The sequence below is a fragment of the Centruroides sculpturatus genome, unplaced genomic scaffold (genome assembly GCF_000671375.1).
Source record: "Centruroides sculpturatus isolate CEXI.00-Female unplaced genomic scaffold, Cexi_2.0 scaffold325, whole genome shotgun sequence".
NCBI lineage: Eukaryota > Metazoa > Arthropoda > Arachnida > Scorpiones > Buthidae > Centruroides > Centruroides sculpturatus.
The window spans coordinates 473,802-493,812 of NW_019384556.1; the positions used below are offsets into that span (position 1 = coordinate 473,802).

A 20,011-nucleotide genomic window follows, 5' to 3' on the forward strand; every position below is an offset into this window, starting at 1 on the left:
GCAATCTTTACGTTTCGAGACCTCCAGAACCGAAAAGCGGTAAAAAATTCCGTGTATGTGTGTTTTGTCCATTCCATTTAATTAATTACGNTTTTTTAAATAAAATTGACGGTTACGTCACGTATTTGAGAAGGAAATGGAGGATGGAAGTAAAGAACTGGTAAAGTATATTTTCTATTGTAATTATTGAACGGATCGCAACTTGTTGTCTTTTTTTGTTTTTCGCTGTATTTTATGCAACAAAATACCTACACGTGCAATTTAATATTAAATTATCGAGATCCATATGTAATTTATATATTTATTAAAAGCATGTTCCAATGTTCCATCACGGCCAACAGATACAAACACTTTACAAAGTGCTATAGACACTCGCATCTGACTGTCTGCGTGAAATATAATCAAATAAATCGATACAGACAAGTATCAATACATTAACACAGGAAATATAGAGAGTTGATCGTCTGTGGACGTCTTTTGCGAAGTAGATTATTCGACAACCGGAGGAAATATGGCGTTTAAAATTTTGTTCGTAAACAGAGGCGTTCGAAACTCGAGCTTTGACTGTATAAAGGATAAGAAAGATTAGGTTAAGAAATTAAAATTAATGAATTCAGATAAAAAATTTATATTTAATGACTATCCTAAAATAAAATCATCATGAAGTGTGACCCTACTGGAGATACACACGACCTCCTTTATCTCTCCATCCCTTCGTTCTGTAATCACCAAAATTTAGCAGCGTCAATCCTCCTATAAACCACTTAGCAAGATTTCAGAAATTTTCGCGAAACGCACAGGAGTTAAGCTTTAAAGAGGATGAACAATATTGTCCCCCAGGGACATTAAAGTAAAAAAGCATCATTCTAGTGATAAGATAGTAAAAAATAGCCCACTATTGGCCAAACGAACACTAATAGTTCGGTCGTGGGTTCGCGCCTGTCCAGAACGGGCTAGCCACGTGGATTTTTCCAGTTTTTTTCACGATTCTAACGCCTAAAGAGGTGCCAGTTACTCTTAAAAGACTTTTCACAAGGCATTTTCCCAAGCTCTTTCGAGGATAAGCAACTACGCAATAACCTATATTTTAACCCCTGTACAAAAGATAGAAAAGTATTTTTTAATTTGTATGAAATAGTAAAGGATAAATGTTAGTAATTATGTTGATTATAGTATTATTGAATAATATTAAATATGCATATTATTTTTACAGAGTGTATTTTTAACATTAGGAATTAGTGAGTTGTTTTTAATGAACTTTTTTAAAATATACGATCTGGAACCATCTGTATACTATATATGGATTTTAAACATTGCTTGGAACCATTACTTTTACTTTCCGGCTGTTATAACAAGGAAAAGTAATGGAATCGTGTCAAATTAGCAATGTTTACGTTTCGAGACCTCCTGAACACAGAAGCGGCAAAAAATTCCGTGGATGTGTGTTTTGTCTATTCCATTTAATATATCAAAATGTAATAAAGATAATAAACAAAATTTCGAACACAGTAGCTTGGGTATAAGGAGCATTGAGACTATTAAATTTTGGTGATGGAAGATGGAGGGGGAGGGAAGTTACAGGGTGGTCACGTGTCGTATCTCGCATGAGGTTGGGCTTAATGAAGATTTTACTTGTTATTAGCATTTACAGATCTTGATAAAACTCATCTGTACCCTCATAATTAAGTCCTTTGCTATTCTTTAATAATCAACGTTAAAACTGCTGTCTCGAAATTCTCAAACTTACTTTTTTCTATAAACTTTCAAATAAGTAAGAATTTCAATATCCAAATTAAAAATAATGAAGATTGGTTTAAACATATTCTAATAATAAATAATTCCCTTTCTCCCTCTATAGATGATGCAGTTCCATAATTGGTCTATTTCTCTTCCTGTGTTGTTATTATTCTATCTTTTTGTTTAACTATGTAGATGTGTTCTTACAACTGTCTTTTATAATTGTTTTTCTTTTCTTTTCTTCATTTTTACTGTGTTCAAATTCACTTCGCATCCCTTTAAATTACAATGTTTCCCTACCACAGAATTTGCATAATTCCCTTTGATTGCACGAATATGTTATTTTAATCTTACTTTAGGTTTTCTTTTTGTTTTCCCAATATATGTTTTATGTTTTCTTCTGGTTACAACTACAATTAAACGAATTTACTTCTGTTATTTCGTATTTTTGGTATATTACAAAGATGTTTTTTACTTGAACTTATTTTTTCGAGTATTAAATTTATTTTACTTTATATTAATTTTTGAATTATTTCAAATAACTTTGGTACATACACTACTTTTACAAATTGTTTCTCCTTATTTATTAATTTTTTTCGTTTATCTTCTAATTTTTCTATGCATTTTTCCAGTAAAAATTTTTAGGTACATTTTAATTATTTCTTCCTCTTCTTATTTCTGGGTCTCTGTTTCAGTTGTTCTATATTTTATTTTTTCCGTATACATTTTAAATATATTAAATTTCATATTAATAAGAATAATAGATTTGTAATTAATTATTTTTGGGAATCTGTGTCGGTTTTACATATTTTTTATTAATTAATCTATCTTCTCTTTTTTCAATTGTTAGATCTAAGTAATTAATGCTATTCTGCTTCTCTATTTTTATTTCGAATTAATATTTTCTGTTATCTGGTTAGCCTTTTTCAAAATTATATTTCAACTAAAAAACATCTTTGTTATAGGAACGACCAAAAAATACGAAATAACAGAAGAATAAGGTACGGTATATTTTTTAAACTGTAGTTGTAACCAGAAGAAAACATATATCGGGGAAACAAAAAGAAAACTAAAAGTAAAATTAAAAGAACATATTCGTGCAATCAAAGAAAATTATGCAAATTCCGCGATAGCGGAACATTGTAGTTTAAAGGGATGAGAAGTGCATTTGAACCAGTGGCGTGCCGTCATACAAGGGAAGCAGCGCTTCCACCGTTTCCCTTGTATTTTCTAAAAAATAAATACATATTGTGCGATTATTTTCATATAATTAAAATTAATATTTTATTATAATCGCATCATGTATCTTTTTACAAATTTCTATACTACACGTGAAAAAAACGATAAGATCGCTATTGTATATTCGAATATTAGTGGCGGAATGGAAGCGCTATATTGTCAGCTTCCAAACAGCAAGCTTATACTCATTCGCGCATGCGCTTTACAGAGCACCAATCCCACCCGGTTTAGCTGCTGGAAGCTACCCACGTCTAACGCTTCCAATGATTCTATGCAGGACTGGTTCTGGGCTGTTAGTCACCTGCCCGCTGGATATTTGGCCACCCTCGCCCGATTATGTGAATCATGAGTAGATTTATAACTTAACCCAACCGATAAAAATTTACTGGTATACTTTTATGATAGTTCTGTATAGTAGACAGAAGTTAAAAATAATCCATTAAAATATTTGATATTTTTATTCCGCTTTCCCATCTTATATTATAAACCAGTAAATCGTAATATCACTATATTACGATTTCGTATGTGCCATCTATAAGGGGATGTAGGAAAAAACGTGTACAATTCTTGTACAATTTTTACAATATTTGTACAATTTTCTTGTACAATAGAGCTTTTTCTGTACCCGAGGTACAGAAAAAGCTCTAGAATTTATATTCCTTAAATTTACGATTTATGTATCCGTTGTCATAAAAATTTGTCTTTCCACTTTTTTCCCGAGACTACAAATATTCGAGTACAAAATAACTGGTTTCGACTTATTTCTACTTAAGAAGTAGTTAAATAATTAAGCGATTAGGGAATTGGGGACAGAAACCTGCTGAAAGAGTCGGAATATTTAAACAAAAGCTTAACAGTACCAATCTTTAGCCGAGTACAGTGGGGACCGATTTCTTGATAATGTTAAATGTAATAAAGAAAGAAATTTTTCCAGTTCAATGAGAGTGACTGAAAAGTAAATTTTGGAAATTTCGGTGGACACCACCTGGTCCTAAAACGAATTAGTTAGAAAACAAACGACGGACAATTTATTAAGTTTAACATATTTAGATTTTTACAGCCATGGTGAGAAACGTTTAAAATTTACAACAACCCTGTCACATCCTTTGAGGTATACTAGTGATGCGACTAAACAGGCATTTGACATTGACCGGTATTGGCACCCTCGGGATTTGGCAGCTCGCGTGTAAGCATACACTGCAGGACCGTCTCTGATCCCAATCATTAACCACTGGTAGGGAGCTATTTGACTAACCCCCTATTTACCAACGCGAGTTAAACAGAGTTGACGAACTCGAGTTTAGATGTAACTCGAAGTCAAATTACGAGTTACTCTTCTTTCGTATTCAGATAAAAATATAACTCTAGAGTTTCGCTATTCTAGAGTTATTGTTTTAAAGCAATCCTGCGTTTGAGATTAAACAAGTCTTCTTTCGTAAGCAGAGTTTTGATTGGTTGAAAGCAAACACGTGTAGAAAATGGCGGAAATTGAAAATGGAAAATAGTGCACGCCGAACTGAAATGTTCCCGTGGCATAAAAACGTAGAGCCAACAATAGTTGTTCCATCGGCGACATCGAATAATTTTTCGATGATGTAGAAACTAAATTGTGACCAATTCGTTCTAGTAAGTTTCTTGCGCTCTCTTTTGGCAAACGATATCGACATAGAAAGTCTTAATTGTCCAATTGTTCAAGGTCATTTCTTCCTGGAGAAATAATCCGCCGACTTCTTCGTTCCATACGATCTATATAATCTAGATATTTCAGATTTTCTAGCATCTCGGCTTCGTCCTCGTCGAATGTAGCCATTTTTCCCTGAATTAGATCGCTTTGCGCAGGCATGAAACCTAGAGTTATCGTCTACTCGCCGATTTTCTAGAGTTAGAATTAGAGTTAGGGTTATTATGTTTGACTCGAGATTTTCAGTTGGTGAATACCAATTTACCAATAACTCGAGAGTTAACCCTAACTCTAACTCTAACTCGCGTTGATGAATACGGGAGTAAGTGGATTGTTTTAAGGTTTAAAAAGTAAAAAATATTTTATGTTATTTTTATGTACGTTTCTTTACAAAGCTAAATTTAATTATAATTTTCTTTAAAACTATATACGTACAATTGAAGAATATTTTGTACCAGGTATGTATAATTGTATATCCATCACACATTTTATTTCACCACGTAAGTTTTTTTTTTTTTCATTTTAGTCCTTATATCGTGGCTAGCGATTCGGAATGCAATTGTGATATTAAAAATACATTTAGAGAAGTGTACGGTTTTTCTGACTTATCGAACAAACGAATACGAATGGACCCTAGACCATCGCTGACACGCAATGAACTTATTGCCCCTGGAAGTCGTCTTTTTACAGAAACACAGCTTCCCTATCGTTAAATGTCACGACACGCCACTGATTTGAACACAGTAAAAATAAAGAAAAAAGTGAAAAATAATTATAAAAGACAATTGTACGAACACATCTCTATAGTTAATCAAAAAGATAGAATAAATAACAACACAGGAAGAGAAATACACCAATCATGGAATAGCATCATCTAATAGAGAGAGAAAGTATAAAAGGAGAAATGAAGTGGGATTAAATTCAATCTTCATTATTTTTAATTAATTATATTGTTTTAAAAGCGGAAATATGTTTGGATTGATATTAATGAATATTGCATTAAATATTGTCGGTTTCGTGGTGGTACTTAAAAATCCAGAAATTGTAAGTTTTTAATTATTTTATTGTCAGGAATTTTTATGATTTTTCTAAATAAATAATTTTGTAGGAATTTTAAATTGAAATTTTTTAGAGATTGTCGACGGTAACCTTACACTTACTGACCGGTTCGAAACACAAAGATATCGTGTATGTGTTCAAGTGCTAAATAAAGACAGTTTTTCTTACTTTGTTTACTTAATTTGAAGAACCAGTTATCCAGTATAATGAGTACTAATAATAGATAAGTCCTAGTTGACGTTTTAAGTTTAAATTAATTTCGGTACCCCTTAGTCACATTGTTTATTCGTCTATTAACCTTTTTTCAGTAGTTACCAAAATAAGTTAATATATTTGGCAAATTATTGCTAACTTTAGCTTTACATTAAGAGTTAGTTTCGGCTTCGATAATTAATAGAATCAATACAATTTATTAATCTAACGTAATGATCTAAAATCTTGATTAAAGAAGAGAATCTCTTTGCTGATTACATTACAAGGAAAACACAAAAGGAAGATTTTTTACAAAGCACAAGTCGAGATTTTAGCAGATATTTTTTTTTTTATGTGGAAAGAAATTTAATGTGTGTAAATACGTATACTTTAATAAGGAATATTAACTGGAATCTCTTTCTTTTTCAGGTTTTCGATGAAGGTTTACTTTTCTGGGACAAGATGTCGAAGAATTTCCAGAAGAATTAGTTTTAGTTTTAACATATTTAATATGATGTAGATAGTAATGTTTTAATCCCATTTTGGTATCTCGTTTTACAGAGCTTTTTGTTATTTACAGATGCACCATCCACCAATTAAGAGCATTTCTAGTAAGAGCTGAAGAATGTGTTAAAGTTATGTTTATGGAAGACCAAAACCGCAACCAGTCGTAAGAAATCATACAAGAATGCATCAAAGAAGAAAGTATATTTCATTGCAAAGGACGAAAAGCAGAAAATTAAATGAAGATGATTATCTATATATTTTTGTTGCAAACAGCATATAAATTGTTTATAGAAAAATAAACTGTATAAATGACATTAATTTGTGATAGTATTTATGCCTGTTGGTAATACATGTATTTCTGTGTATTTGTGAACACAGGTGTACCCTGTTAGTGAAATCACGGGAATAGTTTATCTGCACGTTAAAAATAGAGTGCTTAAATTTAGATATTTGATTGAGAATAAATTGAAGAGACTTTTGATCTTTAGACAATGCTTTTAATATTTTTACTTATCGTATTTTACAGGTTTAAATAATCAGAAGGCAAGGAATGGAAGGTATCGATGTGATAATTGCAAGAAAGTTTTTGCTTCAAAGTATAATTTAAAATGTCATCAAAGGATTCACACTGGAGAACGGCGCTTCTCTTGCAAATTCTGTAATCGTCAATTCATCCATTCCAGCAGTTTATGGTACCACGTCAAGACTCACACTGTGATCATTGCAAACGAAGTTTTACACAGAAAGGAACTCTGATTGAACATCTGCAAACTCACACAGGGGAGAAACCCTTTACCTGTGATCATTGTAAACGGAGTTTTGCACTGAAAAGATATCTGATTGAACATCTGCGAACTCACACAGGGGAGAAACTCTTTACCTGTGATTATTGCAAACGGAGTTTTGCAAAGAGGGGAAATCTGATTCAGCATCTCCGAGTTCATACAGGGGAAAAGCCATTTTCGTGTAATTATTGCTTACAAAAGTTCCGTTTTCAATCTAATTTAAAGCATCATATTATTACATATCATAATAATAATGAATAACGATATTTGTTTTTGAAGAAAATGTTAACAAAAGTATTTATTTGTATTAATATTCGTATTTAGATTTTATTCAACTTAAAAACAAGAAACGTTTGAAGTTTTATTTTCTTCATTTGTTATTTTCATATTTTGTAAAATGTATTCGATTTTAAGGAATTGAACAGGAAATGTTTCTTAAAGTTATTTTTTAATAAATTGAAATTTAAAATACATTATTTAGTATACGTTTATTATTTAGTTTGGTAGTCCCTTAATTACAAATAACGAATAAACCTGCGAGGAAGAGTTTTTTTTATTTGAATATCGTCTTGGTTTCATTGAATAGATATCCATTTGAAATATTCTCTTTAAAAATAATAAATAATAACAATACTTCTATCATTGTTGAATAAAGTCCATAATTGTAAAGAATTGCTTTCGGCTCTTTCAGCCATCCGTGAGTGTTAATTTTACCTTTGAATTATAAATACCGCTCTTAATTACTTTTATCTACCGAAACAGAATGGTTTCATTGATTAAAAATAATTCTACAAAGTTGAATTTACATACTGTGTTTTTAATAATTTAAGTATGTGTGTCATTTATTCAGAGCTTTAATATTCATCTTTATTAATCTCTATCTTATTACTCATTTAGACGACAATAGATATGCACTTAATGCGATGTGAAGAGAAAGCGGAATGCCGTTTTTCAAATTTCGACAAGATAACACGTCACACATAATGTAAATTAAACTTAGGACTGGTTTTTGGCAAATGGTATGCATGTTGTGAACTGCCCTTCATTTTCTCCTGATCTTAATACAATAGAAAGCCTGTTTGATATCGCAACGAAATTATATAAGGATGGAAAACAATATACATTCTTTCATAAAACTGTGGATATTCACTTCACATATTATGTGAGAAATTATTGTATACTTTTAATAAATGTTAGAAGTCCAATAAATTTCCATTAAATAATAAATTGATATTTGATTTAATAAATGCTGTTTATTGATTAAAATCTCATCGGAAGTTTTTAATAATTTAAACATTTATCTTAAGCTCAAGTGATATAAATTATTTCGAAAATTTGGTTAAAAAAATGCAGTTTGAAATTTTTCGGTGAATCTTCTGATTAGTACGTCTTTACTTCATTTATTTATCAATTATTACTTGGAGGAAGGTTTATCTGAATGAAAGGGCAGTTTGTCAGGCTCAAACATTTCCGATGTTCTTCTCCTCAATCCTCCTTCTCTTAGTAATAGCAGTGTGTTGGCGGCTTGCACTTCTTCGTTCTGTCTTTCTTGCCATTGCTGTAAAAAAAATATTCTTGTGACAAAATTAAAATTTTCTATTGATTTTTAATTTCCTTAAAATTCTTATGCTTAAATACAAATATATTTTTTATATTGTATAAGTAAAGCATTTTTTATATAATTTCCAAAATATACTTCACAAATTACATAAATATGAATTTTTTTTTTTTGGTTGTGAGAAAGTGCGTTATGAAGCTAAACAAATTATACTAAAATGAATCAAGTAATGTAATTTTGTTGTATGGATATTAAAACGATTTAATGAATTAAAAAAACTAGGAATAATCTCTTTCACCTCAATATTAAAATTATGTGTACAAAAACACGTAAAAATTTTTTGAAAAAAAAGTATACAACTTTAATAATTCTTACTGCTTACTGAAATATGTCAAACATCGTGACATTTGAAAGAACCGTACATAAATGTTTATTCTTGATCATTTTGCATTTAATTAAATTTCACTTTTCTACGGTAGCACTATCGAAACTCCTCACTTCACAAATTCCATGTTTTTCTTGTGCATTCTCAAAGAGATTAAAGAATATACCGAATATCATTCTGTAAGAGCTTTTTTTTTTGTCTTCACTCACCTTTTCTCGTCATTTTTTTTCGTGTTTTTGGTTGTAGAAAAACTGATCATTTTTGCACTAAGCTGTACTTGGATTGACGAATCAGGGATAATCACATCGGGCTGTTCATTTTCAATGCTTTTTCTTAAATATATTCGTTGGGTCTTTGTAATTAACTTTGATGTTTATCAAGTGATTCAATTATTACGTATAGCTAATATTCAGTGCGAACATCTGATACAGCATTATTAAGAACAGACGTTGTCTTCAGTCATTCGTTTAACAAGGTTCTGTCGATTAATTTGTTGTCACTACTAGGTGCATATACAGACACTTAATAATTCTATCATCACCTTTTATTCGAGAATTTTTTATTTTCCGGAGATTTCTTATCTGTTTCTATAGCAAAAATAACAAATACAATAGCAAAAATAACTTAACACTTATTTTTGCTATTGTAATTGTATTGTAGCACAAAATTTTAAAATAATTCTTTTTATTTGATAATTCTTTTTAAAATAAATTCTTTTTATTTGATGTAATAAAAAGAAAAAAATTCGATGTCTGTTAATTCTCATTCAGTACAAATGAAGTTAAAAAAATATGAAATGTCTGAAGTAAACTTGAATTTAATAATTTGAAATGTAAAAAATTAATTATAATACCAGTCGACCCCGCCTATAACACTGTTGATCATTCCGTTTTATATGAATTCCATGTTGTACGAGTCAGTTAGATTTTACAAATACGTGTGCCAGGCTGTGAAAGGCTCACGTATTTGTAAAATCTAAGTGACTCGTACAACATGGAATTCATATAAAACGGAATGATCAACAGTGTTATAGGAGGGTCGACATATCTAACTTGAAACACATGAAATGTCACAGAAACGTTATGATACCTGCTGTATATCGAATGACCCGAACTTCTTAGAAAATAATTCTCAATTTGCGCGTATTAATCGCTGATTTTAGACGAAGAATTCAAAATCGTTGTACATTTTTAATATAGATATTACTTTGTTAATTACGATATAACTTATTTACTCGGAGAAACGAATTGAACAAATGCGAGGGTTTAAAATATATGCTGTGAATAAATATAGAAACGTTGTGTGCTCGTTAAATAACTGAAGTTATTATTATAAACTTTTTAGCCTAATTGATTGTGTGTTAAAAGTTTAGTTATTAATATATTTATACACTTACTTCGGAACAAGATGGAGTTTTCTCTTTCGGATGGAACTTTCTGATGTGTCTGTTTAAATTACTTTTGTAAGTGAAAGTGCCGTTGCAAAAATTACACGTAAATGGCCGTTCTCTGGTGTGAGTTCTTAAGTGAAGTTTTAAAGTAGAAGGAGACTGACAAACTTTTAAGCAGAAGTTACATTTACGTCTCATTATCTTCGGGTCGTTTTGTGAAATCTAATTATTCAATAAATTTTGATTTAATTGTTAACAATATATAAAAACATAAAAGGTAATTTTTAAATGCAAATACTTCATGTCAATTATTTATGAGAAAGTTTCGAAACTATGATTTCCACAATTTATTTTATTGTGATGATGATGTGATTAAAAGTGTAGGGTTTTGTTCAAGTTTTATTAAACTATGTTGTATGACAAATTATTTTATAAAAACACATCTAAGCAAATTACTCTGCAACTCCTCGTTTGGTTGCAGAGTAATTTGCTTAAAATCTTATTATTATCATTAGCAATTACGCACATTAGAAAAACTATTTTGGAAGTACATTTTATGTTTATGAGTGTGTTTGAATTGGCAAAAGTTGAATACAGAGAATGGATTTGCACAAAACATACAAAGAAACGTAATCAATTTAAAATTTTTGAACGAACGTCAAAACCAGTAGAAAACAAGAAAAATTTTTTAGCACCAAAAAAAAAAAACAATAATGATACAGTATTTACAGTTGTTTATTGATATTATTATTTTAATATTTGTTTGTGTAAATTAACACAGTTGTATCGAGTATCGTTTGAAATATTAATTGAATCTTTTATATTATTCTGCACAACCATATTGTGTCTGTTTATTTTATAACTTTTATCGCTTTAATAATTAAAAAAATAAGAACGAAAATGAAAACATAGGAACTCGTAGTAATATTTACTTTAGATAAAATCTCATCGGAATGCGCTGTGTACATGTGTTGTTCCAAGTTGCATTTTCGTTTAAAGCTTTCTTCACAGCTATTGTAATTGCACTTGAATGGTCTTTCTTCCGAGTGCACTTTCATATGCTCTCTCAAACGATACTTCAATGGAAAGATTTTTCCGCACAAATTGCAACGAAACGGCCTTTCGCCTCTATGAGTTTGCATGTGTCTTTTCAATTCATGTTCACTAAGAAACTTATGGTCGCATGTCGGGCATTGATGCTGTTGATTCTTTTAAAATAAGTCGTTGATTAATAATAAATAATTCGTGAAAAAGATAAATTAAAATTATTTACAATAGTATAAATTATTGTTATATATTATAATATTATGTTCTGTAAAAGTTCGTCCGATAGAGAATTATTTCTAATAAAATTGAAGACAAAACTGTCCAAAAATGTTTATAATATGTATTCAATCCTCGATATAAGATTGAAATTGATAGTTTGTTATTTTATGAAGTTTTAATAAAAGAGTTTGGTAAACTCAAAATGTATCATGAAGATAAATGAAAGATTTCACTTACCTTTGTGATTTTAATTATTTTGATTTAATTATCAAATTCAGTTTCTTAATTTCAAGTAAAAATTTTAATAAAACAGAAAACAACAATGCACCGAAATAATATAAATTTTGATTGTTATGTTTTGATAGTATTAAGCATGCATTATTGCACAGATGCCTGAACCTAAAAATAATTGAAAACATAAAACGATATATATATATATATATATAATGTTTTCTGTATGGGAGAAACGCATGTGAGGAAACAAATAGAGTAATGCTATTTCCGTTTCTTGTTTAACTTATTTTTGAATTATTATTATTTTACTCTATCTGCACAATAAGCAGTAAGAGTAAAAGCACGGTTTAATAATACTCAATAGGAGCGTGTGAGTTTACACGAATGGGAAACACTACAATTTTTGGGTTTTTACGCAGCCGAAATTAGGAATATATTCAAAATTATCTTTTCACTTCTATTTTTTTTAATTATTATTATTTATTTATTTATTTATTTATTTATGATACTGCGGCCATAAGCGTATTAGAAGTATTTGAGCAAAATATAAATACACTGTAACAAACATACAAGAAAAATAATGACAATAAAACAAAAATAAAACAATCAATATACAAAGTCGAACATGATTCAAACTGCTGACACTATCTGTAAGATTTGTTTAGGTTTTCTCACGTTTGTGTTTTTCTTTTAGACAATTCCAATTGTATAATATTTAGTAGATCGGCCTGGTTCGGCCGAAACTATGTTCTAATGTTGGCAATAGCAGGATATTTTCCCATCTGTAACGTCTGAATAAGAGCCCGTTACTCTTAAAATACTTTCTGGAAAGCATTTTTCCTTCACGTAACACCGCTTACTCAAAGAAGGCAATGGGGAACCATTTCTGTACCAACTTTTCGAAGGCATCACTTTTCGCGCAATCAAATTTCGACTAACCTACGCCGAGTGTTCACCAACATCGAAGTGACCTGATATGGCACATAAAGAAGAATTTGTATTTAGATGATCAATAGCAATTTTTTACAGGTTAGTAATAAAAGATCTTTTCTTGCATGTTTAAATAATTTAAAGCTGTCTATGAGCAATTCTTTTATATATGTCAATGTTATGCTGGTTGTAAGTATTAAGCGATGGTAGAATTGTAAGGAAGTTTATGCAATGTTTTGTGAATTTGTTCTGTTTGACTTTAAGCCGGTTTAAAACGAAGTCTGAAGTTGTACCGCATATAGTAGTGTCGTATGTTAATTTAGTTTACGTTCATTTATATTCATATCTATCCGTCGGTAATGCCAAAGTCAAGACTGACACTACCGTGATTTGTTGGTCGTAGGTAAGCGAGCGAGTATGAGATCGGTCGATTTCGAAATGGATGAAGAAGTCGAGAGACAGCGCGCCGGAAATAACGCTTTCCAGTGTCGTAATAACAATTTATTTCGTAAAAGTTAGATTAAGTTAATAAGTGTATATCATAAATGGAAAAATCTATTCTACAAGCGCGTGGAACAGAGAGACATTGTTTACAACTTAGGATGTTTGTAGGTGAATACTGGTTAGCTTTTCACGTTCTAAACAGTGGCTATGCTGGGTTTTAAATTCAAAAGTACGTATCCCTTCGTGAGTAATCCCCGAACCTGGCGTTTCACAGAGTTTAATTAATATAGCCTACATTCAATTCACTGATTTGCATGTGGCGTTATCTATTAGAGAGAATATTTAACAAAATAATAAACTAAACAAATTTTTCAAAAAAAGGATACAATTTTAAAATAAAATTTATGTTAGGTTTTTAAACCATAATACTATACTTTCTATATATGAACCTCCGATTTGTACGCAAGTCAGGTTATTTCAATTTAAAAATTTCTTCTGAAGTTTCTAAACGAAGTCAGATACATAACTAGCACTTGGCAATAGGAAAAGTATAGTGTTTAGGGGCAAAACATTACTACACTGCACACAGGCAAGTGTTATGTGCTACCTGTCACATTAATACTGTAATGATTCATCTATTTCGCGCTATATTGTTGTCGCATTAATTTAGTTACTATAATATATATTTATATATATATATTTTAAATAATGTCTTTCTTGGTAAAATTATATGTAGTTAATTATTTTGTTTGTTATTGTTTTATTGTTGTTTTATGTTTCTTAAGATGTATTTTTTTCTTAAAAACTTGAAAAACGCATATGACCACAGTGTGGTAGATAAATAATAATAATATTATTATTTTAAACATATAGAAATAAAAAGACAGCGTATTATTTGAAATATATTCTTTATTTTGGAACTCTAAAATGCCTATAATTGTAAGCTATTTCATTCATGTACATTTGCACACACATGCTGAGTATTATGAAAACCGTGTCTTACTGCTTATGCAGCAGAAAATTAAAATACAGTATTTGCAATAAGTGTTTTAAAAAATATGCAACCGATAATAATGAAAAAACGTAAACTAAAAAATATGATGCACTATATTTTTTTTTATCTCAAAGTGAGCGGTGGTCGAAATAAGTTTGAGAACCTGTGATTTAAGTGTTGCAATACTTTTGATGATGTATGTAATTAGGTTTCCAATGGTGGTATTATTAACACATATCAGATCTGTAGAGTCTTTTTGTTGCAAAATGTTTTTAATGTGTAATTACATCTTTATTTGTTTCAGTTATGTTGTGTGCATTTTAGGTGAAACTAGTTATGTATATGTTGTAGGTAAATTGGAAAATCAGGTTCATTGTGAAGAGCGCTGTCATTTTACAATGGAACCTCCTGGAAAATTGAGTCATCTTCTATTCCAGGGGTGGCCAACAGTTTTTGCCCCCGGGCCAAATTGGAAAGAAAACTTTTTCCACGAGCCGAACCACAGGCTGTCCTAGGAAGATTTTGAGGTGGTGCGAGATCTCATTGTGGTGTCACCCCGTAGAGACTAAATTGCAGAGATTGCAGATAAATTTTTCACATTATCATGCTTTATCAACATTCTACGCTGTACTTACGAGATTTGTAATGGAGGGTTAACTCTAAACGCACAGTGAGTTGTTGACCCTTTTTTTAGGCGTCAGAATTTTTCATCGAGCTATTCGGACTTCAGTGGCTAATATTGAAAGAGTGATCGCGAGCCACATATATTCATTAGACGGGCCGGATCGGTTATCGATATTATTTCTGAAAGATAATAATTCTCTCTTACATTGCGAATATTATAAACTCTTATGTAAGATAACTTTTGTAAATATATATCAAATACTATAATATGATATAATAGAAAAATTAGAAGTACAAAATAAAAAGCTTTGTTGTTATTTTTGCTCGAGCAACGCCGGACTCATCTGCTTTTAATATATAAAACAATACCACCATGTTGGTTGATTTTTCTTTCGACTTTCTCAATACTATAGTCAGTTATTGAAAAAGAGTGTTTCAGCCATTCGTCCAGGTTTAACACAATGTCAATAAATCAGTACATTTATAATTTACTATAGTTTAATTAATTTAATTCATGAGTTTTTTATTTGTTTGACAGTTATTTGTTTGTTGTTATAAGTTTGATAGATAATTGTGTGTATATCACTGCTTAAACGTTTTTTTTTTCCTGAAGATTTTCAAATAATTGTTTACAAGTTTCATAAATATTATGAAAATTTCCGTCTTCTTTTGTTGTAATAAAGTTTGTTATGAACGTAAACAAATAATAATACTGTAAATGATTCAAAAATGTAATTTTGTTTTATTAATATTAGTACAAGATTACGAATATAAGAAAACTACGAATAATCTGCTTCGGGTTAGTATTAAAATTATATGTAGGAAAACACCAGAAATTTTTTCAGATAAAATATACAACTTTAGTAATTTTTACTACTTATTCAAATATGATAAACATCGTGTCATTGTAAGGTGCAATTTCTTTTTAATTTTTTCTTTTCGCATTTGATTAAATCACATTTATCTACATTAGCACCTTTGGTACCTTATGATTTTAATATAATTTGAAAATTAGTTGTCTACAATTAATTAGTTACACGGATGAACATTTCTTTCGTGTTCTTTAAGCGAAACGTCGTCAAAAAATTGTTCACCACAGAACGGACACTTCAATTTAATTTCTTCAACGTCCATTTCTGGGAAGAACGTCACTTGTGAGGAACTTTCTTGTTGGATAATTCCTAAATTGACATTAACGGTTTCAAGGAATTCTTCACAGTCTTTTAAAGTAAAAAGGTTCTGTTCTGATGAAATTTCTTCAAATTCAATTGACTGTGGTCTTTGAAAACTTGTTGATGGTTGTTCAAACGATTCTTTCTGTTCTCGTTGAACGTCTTGTGTTCTAATCTGAAAGTAAATAATATAAATAAGATAACGTTTCACCATTTTCTAATATGTGGACTGCATAAAATGATGTAATATCAGATAATTAATATACTGAATTAGGTAATTTTTGTTGGATAATTCCTAAATTGACCTTAAGGTTTTCAAGGAATTCTTCGCAGTCTTTTAAAGTAAAGATATTCTGGTTTGATAAAATTTCTTCAAATTCTATTGACTGTGGTCTTTGAAAACTTGTTGATGGTTGAACGACTTTTGTACTTTTCTGAAAGTAAATAACTTACATAACATAAGAGTACACAATTTAATAAATGTGAAATGCAAAAAATATGTAATATATAGGGGAGACCGGGGCAACTTCGGCATACGGGGCAAGTTTGTCAAGCGCTTTTTTTTAAAAACAAATTAAAAGGAGACTTTGGTTATAGGTTAGGCAGTTGAGTTTTATTGGTGGCTTGTTGAGTGTAGTGTTTTTATTGTTCTCCAACAAGCGTAGTTGAATTATCAAGCAAATTTTCATTTTCGTTCAATTCCATATAATATTTTTTTTCCATTTATATTGAATTGGCAGGTTTTGTTATAATTCCATGATAACGAAAGTTACTTTTCCTGTTAGAAGGATGTAACTTCAACTTATTCACGTGGCCAGATCGTGGCTTGGCATTCTGTTCTCAGGGTTGTACTTAATGTTTCGAAATCATGACTAGCGGGGTAAGATCGGCAACATAAAGCCACATTAGAAGCAAAGGATAAAAATCAAACAGATGATAAATGAAAACATGTTTGCATTTGTTATTCATGTATATATGTCTTTGAACTTGCATTTCGTTGTAATAATATTAAATGGGTGTTGGATTTGTATTTCTTTGTTTTAATAGTGAATTCCAACTTATACATTGTTAATAACATAATTTTATATACGTGCCTATCTTGCCCCATTACTGTTGCCCCTATACCAGGGGCAACTTTAATAAAAATAATTAAAATAATTACAACTTTACAAAAAGAGAGAAGTTGCCGATCTTGCCCCTATACCCGGGGCAACTTCGTCAATTTCTCTCTTCTTGTAAAGTTGTAATTATTTTAATTATTTTTATTTCCAAACTGATTTTAACCAGTTCTATAGTAAGAAAACATTCCAATAGACAATATGCAAAGCTTATTTTTTAGTTTACAGCAGTATTTATTACACAGAATTAAAGTAAAGCTTAACATGACGATCTTGCCCCGGTCTCCCCTAATTATATACTGTATTATATATTTTTAATGCTATAAGAGTTAACAATGTTTTTTAAGCTAATTGAGAGGTAATATTTTACAATGTTATTAAAATTTGAAAATTCAAAATTTTATCAAATTATGAGTAATTAACAACCATATGAATAATCGGTAAACAAATATAAATGCTTTTCAGTAAAGTAATATACTTACGAGAAAGATACAGCAGTTGTTAATTTCTGTGAAAACAAAAAATCATTGTTTTTTTAATTATTCGATAGATATTACTGTAAAGTCACGGAACAAAGACTTTCACATATCAAAGTAAATTTTCCTATACTTAGATAATTGTATTTGTATTTGAGTGTATATCTTTATAATTATTCCTCAGACAACTAAACGAAATTCGATGTCCATAAATTGTCATTCAATCGTAATGAGTAAAAATGAAGTTTGAATTTTCTGAAACTTGTAATTTGGAGCATTAATTTAATGTCTTATCTTGAATACATGAAGTAATATAGAAACGTTTCTTTACTGCCTGCTTATCGAATGACTCTTACTTTATACAAAAACTGCTTAGTGTGCGCGTAGTAATGGCTGATATTACACAAAAAATTCAGAATCGTTGTATATTTTTAATACAGGCATTTTCCTGATAATTAAGAAAAAACTTATTTTTCTCGAAGTACCAAATAAAACAAATACACGTGTTTAGAATACATGCGATGAAAGAATATTGAAACAATGTGTCCTCATTAAATAAGTGAAGTTACTCTTATAATGTTCTCAGTCTAAGACACGGTTGTGTGTTAAAAGATTAGTGACTAACATATTTATACACTTACTTCGGAGCCAGATGAAGTTTTCTCTTTCGGATGGATTCTTTTGATGTGTCTGTTTAAACTACTTTTGTCATTGAAAGTGCCGTTGCAAAAAATACACGAAAATGGCCGTTCTCCGGTGTGAGTTCTGAGATGACGTCTTAAATTAGAGGGAGATGCACAAACTTTTAAGCAAACATTACATTTACGGCTTATTATCTTCGGGTCGTTTGGTGTAATCTAATTATTCAATAAATTTTTAGTTAATTGCTAACAATATAAAAAAACATAGAACGTAACATTCAAATGCAAATACAGTAGAGCGTCGATTTTCCGAAAGTCAATCATCCGGAAGAATTCAAGTCGGCAAATTTAAATTTTCGCCAGTGCTGTGGCGCTTCAATCTTTGGCTATGTCTTGGGCTACTCAAATATTTTATGTTTTTGATACTAAATTAACATCTGAAGTATAATTTTTTATTGTTTTTATATTTTTCAATATATTTATTTTGTTTGTACAAAATAAAAAAGTAATTTTTAACGATACAAAAGTCTTTGTTAGGCTTTACATCGACGAAAATTCAACACGAAGCGAAACGCAACGGATAAAAATTTTAACATCGGATATGTTAAACTATTTTTTCGTACATAAATCGGTTATCCGCAATATCAGTCATACGAACAACCCCAGTCCCCAATTGATTCGGAAAATCGACGCTCTACTGTACATCATGTCAACTATTAATGAAAAATTTTGGAAACGTTGCTTTTCACGATTTATTTTATTGTGCCGATGACGTAATTAAAGGTAATATTTACTTTAGATAAAATCTTATCGAAATGCGCTGTGTACATGTGTTCTTTCAAGTTGCATTTTCGTTTAAAGCTTTCTTCACAGCTATTGTAATTGCACTTGAATGGTCTTTCTTCCGAGTGCACTTTCATATGCTCTCTCAAACGATACTTCATTGGAAAGCTTTTTCCGCACAAATTGCATTGAAACGGCCTTTCGCCTCTATGAGTTTGCATGTGTCTTTTCAATTCGTGTTCGCTAAGAAACGTTTGGTCGCATGTCGGGCATTGATGCTGTTGGTTCTTTTAAAATAAGTCGTTGATTAATAATAAATAATTCGTGAAAAAGATAAATTAAAATTATTTACGATAGTATAAATTATTGTGATATATTATAATAATATGTTAAAAATGTTATTAATATTTACACTATCTTCGATATAAGATTGAAATTGATAGTTTGTTATTTTATGAATTTTTAATAAAAGAGTTTGGGAAATTCAAAATGTATTATAAAGATTAAATGAAAGATTTCACCTACCATTATAATTTACTCTAATTTAATTATAAAATTCTGTTTTTTTAAGTCGAAATTTTGTTACAACAGAAAACAACAATGCACCGAAATAATGTAATTCCTTGATTGTTATGGTTTTTATCATATTAAGCATATTTACAAATTATTATTATTATTTATTTATGTATGACACTGCGGCCATTAGCGTATTCGAAGTATCTAAGCAAAATATAAATACGCACAAAAAAATAATAAAAAACACACAAGTGAAATAATGACAATAACACAAAAATAA

At 30.1% G+C, this 20,011-nt stretch overlaps 2 protein-coding genes and 1 long non-coding RNA gene across 4 annotated transcripts; 1 reads left to right on the plus strand and 2 right to left on the minus strand.

The window, feature by feature from the left end:
- Positions 1-91: 91 nt before the first annotated feature.
- LOC111623874 lies at positions 92-6,792 on the plus strand. The gene is made up of 3 exons (XR_002756491.1): positions 92-160; positions 6,338-6,424; positions 6,489-6,792. It is a non-coding gene; the product is annotated as an uncharacterized LOC111623874 (long non-coding RNA).
- Positions 6,793-8,454: 1,662 nt separating this feature from the next.
- Positions 8,455-12,092, minus strand: LOC111623873 (zinc finger protein 782-like). Of its 2 annotated transcripts, XR_002756490.1 has the most exons (5): positions 12,037-12,092; positions 11,466-11,741; positions 10,540-10,755; positions 9,353-9,730; positions 8,455-8,758 (listed from the first exon to the last, which is right to left on the minus strand). XR_002756490.1 is itself a non-coding variant. In XM_023366597.1 (4 exons), the coding sequence occupies exons 2-4, from the start codon at positions 11,673-11,675 to the stop codon at positions 8,615-8,617; spliced, it is 570 nt and encodes a 189-aa protein (XP_023222365.1). In that variant the 5' UTR covers positions 11,676-11,741; positions 12,037-12,092; the 3' UTR covers positions 8,455-8,614. The 2 variants fall into 2 exon arrangements, 1 of the variants encoding a protein (XP_023222365.1); XM_023366597.1 differs by lacking the exon at positions 9,353-9,730.
- Positions 12,093-15,738: 3,646 nt separating this feature from the next.
- LOC111623871 (zinc finger protein 184-like) lies at positions 15,739-19,493 on the minus strand. Its single transcript, XM_023366594.1, has 4 exons — positions 19,227-19,493; positions 18,433-18,648; positions 16,464-16,631; positions 15,739-16,372 (listed from the first exon to the last, which is right to left on the minus strand). The coding sequence occupies exons 1-4, from the start codon at positions 19,434-19,436 to the stop codon at positions 16,055-16,057; spliced, it is 912 nt and encodes a 303-aa protein (XP_023222362.1). The 5' UTR covers positions 19,437-19,493; the 3' UTR covers positions 15,739-16,054.
- Positions 19,494-20,011: the final 518 nt, after the last annotated feature.